The 7,628-nt window shown below is 43.0% G+C and overlaps 2 protein-coding genes across 2 annotated transcripts in view; one reads left to right on the forward strand and one right to left on the reverse strand.

Annotated features, from left to right (window-relative positions):
- The window catches only part of TBC1D8 (TBC1 domain family member 8), a 64,698-nt gene extending 64,026 nt beyond the window's left edge, over positions 1–672 (forward strand). Inside the window, exons 21-22 of the mRNA XM_034657266.1 lie at positions 277–333; positions 399–672. Coding sequence (XP_034513157.1) covers positions 277–303 — 27 coding nt within the window. The 3' untranslated portion in view covers positions 304–333; positions 399–672. The remainder of the gene's footprint in view (positions 1–276; positions 334–398) is intronic.
- Positions 673–1,654: 982 nt separating this feature from the next.
- RPL31 (ribosomal protein L31) overlaps positions 1,655–7,628 on the reverse strand; it is a gene marked incomplete at its 5' end in the record, with an annotated part of 10,674 nt that continues 4,700 nt past the window's right edge. Inside the window, 3 exon segments of the mRNA NM_001304898.1 lie at positions 1,655–1,706; positions 2,015–2,127; positions 3,534–3,659. Of these exon segments, the coding sequence (NP_001291827.1) occupies positions 1,675–1,706; positions 2,015–2,127; positions 3,534–3,659 (271 nt within the window). The 3' untranslated portion in view covers positions 1,655–1,674.

Genomic DNA, 7,628 nt, shown 5'->3' on the forward strand with positions numbered 1-7,628 from the left:
GCTTGCGGAGAGGCGTCTGCCATACCAAAGCACGGAACGGTTGGGTGGGTTGTCAGCCCTAAAATCCAGATTTTAGTCGAATTCATTCTGCGTGTATTTTACAAGCTGGGTATCTGGATAAGCAGCCTGACAGCCACAGCTGTGGCCAGGGGAACTGATGCAACCCTCAAGCATTTCTATTTATTCTTTAAGAGAATTTAGTTGGAGATTATCAGTGCTATAGGGTATCCATACATTAGTTCCCTTGATGCTGTGACTTGCAATTTCACTTTTCAGGGCACTTCTGCTGTGATGCTAGTATGATTTCGTTCTCAGATGGAACAGGAGAGTCAAATGTATCATACTAAACCAGACAAAAGCCCAAGCTCCCATTTTTCACTTGAATAATGGGAGCANAAATGTATCATACTAAACCAGACAAAAGCCCAAGCTCCCATTTTTCACTTGAATAACGGGAGCGGTCACAAATCAAGTTCACTTTCAAGATCCAAGAGCCACTACTTGTGCAATTGTATTTGGCTTTTTTTGCACTAATTTTGTTTCAATGCTGGTAATTGAAACCATTTTAATATATTTGGTTGTATTCACTTTGTCCTTCCAAAAATCTTGTGCACAAACCATGCTTTCAATGTTGGCCTCCAAGTTTTTTAATAAATTTTTGTATTGACTTGGTTCTTGCTTATAATTTAATTTATACTTGTGTCCTACCATCGCCCCTGGGGCTTCGAAAAGAGGGACCTCTTTATAGCAGCATTCAGTTATGTCGGGGGTGTAAGCACTGATGAAATCTAATCCCTGCGACACTTTGCTTTCAGGCTGAATTTAACTGACTTTTTTCCCCCTCTGAGCTTCAGGTCCATGTAAACCGGGNCCTGCGACACTTTGCTTTCAGGCTGAATTTAACTGACTTTTTTCCCCCTCTGAGCTTCAGGTCCATGTAAACTGGGAACAAACAAACACTTCAGGGGACCATTACAAAAAGGTAAGCTGTACAGATGATATGAATTGTACACCTAAGCCATAATCTGGTTACCCATCAAAAATCAATTAGACTATTCCATACCTTTTGACAAGTGTACTCAGACATAAACAGAAGCTTTGGGATATACTATCAATTATATTTCATTAAATATCAATTACATCATTTAAATTTGTTCAAATGTGAAAAGTGGCCAATGGTAATTGAGTTCTACATGCCATCTCTAGAAAAATGCTCCTTAGAATTAGTATATCTATCTCCAATGTCCCAGGTACCTAAGAGGTTTTCCCAGGCCAGGCTGCACTTCCAAATCACCTTTAAAAACCTGCTTAGGCTCCACCCAAATACTCAAACCCCAGGGGCTGGGAGACGGGCACAGGCATGCTATTTAGGAAAAGCTCTCCAAACGATACTATGTAACTGGGAACTGCAGAGAGAGATTACAGTTGACTCTTGTACTACATGGGTCCACTTATACGTGTATGGTTTTTTTTTTTTGATAGTACTGTAAATGTATTTTCTCATGGTTTAATGTTTTTTCTCCAGCTTACTTTATTGGTAAATTTTGGGTAGTTGACAATGTGGGAATCTGTGCCTCTAACCTCCATGCTCTTCAAGAGTCAACTGTATACTGCAACTAGAAAAGGAAAACCAAAACACAAAGCAGTTTTATACCTTTATTTGACCATCAGCAGTTAGTTCTCGTCCACATTAACTGTCTGTAGATCTGCAGAAGAAGGTACAGCTAGTCAACTTCTACACCCACACCTCACACTCTAGCATTCCAAAAACCTTTTCTTGAAGGGTTTAAGGCTAGTATTCCATGACCTTTTTACAACCCAGATATGGGCCCGTTTTGTAACTTCCTCTGCTTTCCCACACCGTGACACAAAGGTTTACTGATTTCCCTATTAGAAGGATGCTGGGCATATAGATGCACAATGAAGTATTTGTTGAGACAGATGAATTCGGGTTCTAAAAGGGGTAAGGATGCTTTTCTAATCCAAACAGCTTTGTAGGATGGAGTAAACTTACTTTTAAAAGTGGTGACAGGTACATAGGTAACCAGTGTGTAGAGCTTGTTTGGTGAATCTTCATCCTCGTTACGTTTTCTGGACAACCGCACACGGATACGGTATGGAACATTCCTAACAAAAATAAGAACGTGCTTAAGTCAACACCTCCTATCAAGAAAATAGCTGCCAATGGTACTGACACCTCCTATCCCCACATCTGTAACATGCTTCTAATGCTCTGTTCTTATTTGAATCTGCTCAGGCACTACAGGTACAGTTCCCTGGAAAATATACATACCCGCAGAGGGACGTTAAATGCTACCATCTCAGGATGTATACCTGTCTTAGGCAGCAACCACTGATACTCAACCTATGCAGAAACATGGGCCCAAACATGCTAAGTCTTTCCCCTCTTAGCACCAACACCCCCCACATCCTGGTTATAGGATTTGTCTATGTTCAATGTAAATTCACAGAAACACCAAAGACTCCGCAGGCTACATTCAACACACAAGACTAGAGACTGTTCAGTTTCCCTACCTCATGCACACAAGCCCCTCCTCCCACCCAACCACAGCAGCATTACAGTGGCCTAGCTCCTTTTATTGTTTGAGGACACAAAGCGTTCCAACTCAGGACTCCTCTTGGCTTTTGTGACACCACTCCCCGCCTACCAACATCATCTTAAGGGACCTCTTTGGCTGTTCCTTTATGAGACAGATCTCCTCTACCAAAAATGCTCAATGCCAGCACAGCAGGGCTCAATCTTAGGTGCCTCTCACTCCAGTGATGAAATACCACACAGATCCAGACAGTCCTGTGTCGCGTGTATCTCTAACCCTCCACCGCTCCTCTCCAGCCTCATCACCACCTAGGTCTACTCCAACACCTTACATCATCCTCCACAGCAAAAAACACCCTCCTGCTTATAAGCAGGACTTCTCAACCATGGCACTATTGACACATGGGCTGCTAAGTGTTGCGGGGGTGCTGCCTTACACACTGTGGGATGTGTAGCAGAGTCCTGGACCCGTGGCAACCTCCAGGAATGATACCAAAAACGCCCCCTGGGGGAGGGTGGGCAAAAGTGCCCACCGTTAAAAAAACAAACAAACAAACAAAAAAGCCATGCCAGTGATTTCCCATTTTGTCTAGAGATCAACCCAACCTCTTTGCCATGACCTACAAGATGCCACATGGTCTATCCCCTTCCTAACTCTCCGACCTCATTCATTGTTCCAATCACTTCTACTCCACCTTCACCAACCTGTTCCCAGCTCACACCAAGTTTGTTCTTTGTGCAATGCTTACTCGGTTCTCACACTGCTGGCTCATCAGCTGGGTCTCCGTTCAAATCCCACATCAAAGGGCTTCCCTACAGATGCTGCACCACCCTTGGAGCCATCATCACATTTTAAGGAAATACTTCCGTATGCATTAGCTAATTACTGAACTTACGAACACTGCACAGAGCTGGTTAAGCTAGTGTAATTATAAAAGTTTTATAGAAAAAAATTTGTAACAAACAACTTGAGCACCTTATTCCTTTGGCCCAGACGGCTTTGTTGAGCCTGGTGTCAATGCGCACATCTGGAGTTCCCATCTCCTTCATGGCAAATTTCCGGATCTCTTTGAGTGCCCGAGGGGCACGCTTCTTGAAACCCCTGAGATTCAAAATAAATAAATGAATTAAATAAGCACAAAATTAAATGAAATATGTAACACACTGTCCTATTTTCATAAAATCTAAACCAAACCTTAAAATAGGAATAATCCCCTTTTCCACCGCTGTATAATGCACAGCAGCTAGTATTAATACTGGGGACACAGAAAATGCACAATCCACTTTCAGTGATGTGGGACAGGAGCCCTGCAGACGAGCCTCAGAGATGCTAATGATAGGATACACCTGAACATAAAACATACATACTATAAAAGTGTCTTCAGATCAAAATATAGATTGTCATATCTTAAGACATGACATCTTTTTGAAGATCATTCAGTACTAATTCAAAGGTTCATTAACTTGGTCTTGACTTAAAGAATAGGGGTGGGCCTAAAATTGTACACATTTCCTCTTGACAAGTTAATTCTATGAAGCTCTCGGCATGTGTCAGGCACTGTCCTTAACTCATGTCTGTTCCAACTCTGAAGTACTATTAACTTGTTTACGTGAGGGTACATAAATGCATCTGAATTTCATGTTTTAAGTTAAACAATGCGAAAAAGCACAAACTTTGCTACAGGCTGAAATGGTCAAGCATTTGGACAAGCGAAGGCCATTTCTGGGGGTGGGGGAAAGACCCAAGTCTAAAAAGGTGTCCCACCACCTAAGACTTAAGGTCAGAGAAGGGGCCAGGTCAACCATGCACCTCTGTAATCCAGTGCAGGGCCCTGCACACACTAGGTGCTCCACTTGTTAAGTGTAGTGAGTTTTATGAAATCCAATAAAAGTAAGACACAGAGCATGCTAGAGTGACTTAATTCTGCTCTAAAACCTTTAGTGACTTCACAGGCTTACAAAAGATGACTGCCTTCCAACCCCACTCTGCCTCTTCTCTTACTTTATCCCCTGTTCCCTTTACTCTACCTTCATCAGCCTCCTTGCTATTTCTAGAACCCATCAAGCACGCTCATTCACTTAAACACCTGACCACTAGAAATAAAAGGTGCCTGAAATAACAGCAGTAGGTCCAACACACAACATCCAGTTATTCAGGTAGCTTAAGTCGTGATACGTGGAGTATGTGACAGTATCAAGTACTACAGAGAAAAATAAACCAGGGAAGAGAGAGCGGGAACATCAGGGAAAGGGAATGCAGGTTTAAATAAGATGGCCAAGATGATATTGGAGTCAAGATCTGCAGATCATGACAGCAGCCATTTAAGTATCTGTGAGAAAAGCATTCAGGCAGAAGGAAAAAGAGTAAAAATAAAACCAGCTACATGCCTGGTATGATTAAGAAAATAGCCAGCTCATGTGGAGTTAGAGCAAGAAGTTGGGCTTCTAATCTAAATAAGATGGGAAGTCAGGAGAGTTTGAGAATGGAGTCTGGGGGTGAAGGAGGGAACCAGGAGCAGGGAGCCGCTAACTGTAACCATCCAAGTGAGAGAGAATGGTGGTGGGACCAATGCAACTGGTAAAACTGTGCAAGGCAGAGCCAATAGGACATGCGCACTTGACAATAACTAACGCAGGGAAAGCCACAAGAGAATTGGGAAAGTCAGGGGTGAAGATGAACGTTAGGAGTTTGGTTTGCGATGCCTCGATATCCAAATGAACAGTAGTTTTATGTTTGAGGCCCTAAGACCAGTTGCTATTACCAAACATAGATGGAAGAGAGACAGAGTCCTGGGGCTCTTCAACATTAAGAGAATGATGGACAGAGGATTACGAGGATGTGAGGAGGAGGAGGGGTGCCTGGGTGGCACAATAAGATAAGCATCTGATTCTTGGTTTTGGCTCAGGTCCTGAGATTGAGCCCTGCGCTGGGCTCGATGCTCAGCATGGAGTCGGCTTCATTCTCTCTCCTCTGCACCCGCCCTGGCTCTTTCAAGTAAATAAATCTTCAAGAAAAGGATGTGAGGAGGAACCACAAAGTTAGCAGCTAGAGAAGCAATGAGAGAAGCACAAGACTGTGGAATCTTCGGAAGTAAAACGAATAAAGCATTTCCACAGAAAAATGAACAATAAACTATCAATTGTTACCTATCAAGGAAGGACTGAGAAATGGCCAAAGAATGCAGGTCTTCACTTGGGGGTTTTATAGCAAAGCACTAAGTGCCTGAAACACTTGCTTCACACCTATACTTTTCAAAAATCCCATCATCTGTGTGGCCTTTAAAACAGCACGCCCTTTCACCCAGTGACTGACTTTCCACCTGGCACTTTTTACCATTTTGTTTCTAAATTTCCTAAGTAAACTAGATAGGGTCTTTGATTTCCTGATCAATCTGCAGAGTCCAGGACTGTGCCTAATACTCAGTTCTAAGTGCTTGATATGCTCCCAAAACGAGAAGGAAACATGGTTACTCCCAAGCAGCATTAATGCACAAAGGCACTGGATTTTTGACCCAGAAGCCATCTGAGACCCCAGGTGAGACACTGCACATGATGCTTCTTGGCTCACATGGGAATGCAGTAAAGTACCAGGCCCAATGTGGGTGCTACTACACATTTAAATCCCTCATAAAACTCGTTTTCCTGAGATAAGAGAATGCCCAGTACAATGCAAGAAATTTTGTTCCACAGATTGGTGCCTCAACAGACTGTTTGGCTGTGTAACATTTGCTATTAAAAATACCCCCAAATAATCACATCAAAACAGTGCCTTCCATTAGGGGCGCCTGGGTGGCTCAGTCGTTAAGCATCTGCCTTCGGCTCAGGGCGTGATACCGGCGTTCTGGGATCGAGCCCCACATCAGGCTCCTCCGCTATGAGCCTGCTTCTTCCTCTCCCACTCCCCCTGCTTGTGTTCCCTCTCTCGCTGGCTGTCTCTATCTCTGTCAAATGAATAAATAAAAAAAATCTTAAAAAACAAAAACAAAAACAGTGCCTTCCAGGAGACTCAAGAGGTTGCTGCAATGGCACTGTGGATCGCACGAGAAATCCAGGTGTGACAGTGACCCCACTTGTGCACAATCTGTCTGCAGTGGCTCCCGCTACTAATTCTGGAACAGTGACTATCCCAGGAGTCCAGAGTTAGAGTGGATGAGAAAACTACTGTATTCCATTTGTTAAATCAAATAAACATTCTCCTTCGGGCACTCGTAATATTAATGTGAGTGACCATGCTAGTGAAAAAGAGCCTACTTCAGGAAAATAATAAAGGAAAATGCAAAGAGAGACAGCAGTTTCCTTGACTAAACTATAATCATCTCCCTTAACTAAAAGCCTTAGAAGGCATGGCTTGGAATTCCAGGCTAATAAGGAAAGAGAACAAGCACCTCTTGGACTCTTTAAATTCCTTCCCAGGGCCTCTACTGACTTGCATGCCCCCAGGAATCGCATTACATCAGGTATCAGGATCTCCCCAGTCAGAGGATTCAGAGGCTCACTGGACTTGAATGGAACCCTAGCAGGGGAAGTCACTTTGGTTCTTGAACTGGATGCTGTTCAAGAACTTGCAGCAAGAGTGCTGGTATCCTACAAGGAGAGAGTCATGGTTTTGGTCATTTACTTCTGAACTGCCTACATTTTCTGAGAACGCCCTTGCAGAAGGAACAAGACAGAATTCCAAGTCTCAAAGGAAGACTGAACAAGTGCCCCTCTTCAACTGTCAACTCATCATCTTTCAGGTCCACTGCTATTTCAAGATTTATCCAATGAAAGAACAGGGATATGTTATCCCTTATCTGAACTGTATTTACTATTAGCAAATTGAGCATTTAATGTTACCCAGGATGAAAGTTAAAAAAAGGGAGAGAAAGATGAACTTTGACGTTTGATTATTGTATTAGGGGAATCTGGCCTCTCTGCTGATCTTCTAAGAACCATACTAAGGCTACTTCTCAAAAAAACTTTTATTTCTAATGATTTAGTACAACTCTGGATAGTCCTCTGTATTGTTATGATTCTGGGGCTGATGTTCCTGTGAGCAGGAACATGACTAGGATAGGAATGGTGAAGGAGA

This window comes from Ailuropoda melanoleuca, chromosome 4 (genome assembly GCF_002007445.2).
Source record: "Ailuropoda melanoleuca isolate Jingjing chromosome 4, ASM200744v2, whole genome shotgun sequence".
NCBI lineage: Eukaryota > Metazoa > Chordata > Mammalia > Carnivora > Ursidae > Ailuropoda > Ailuropoda melanoleuca.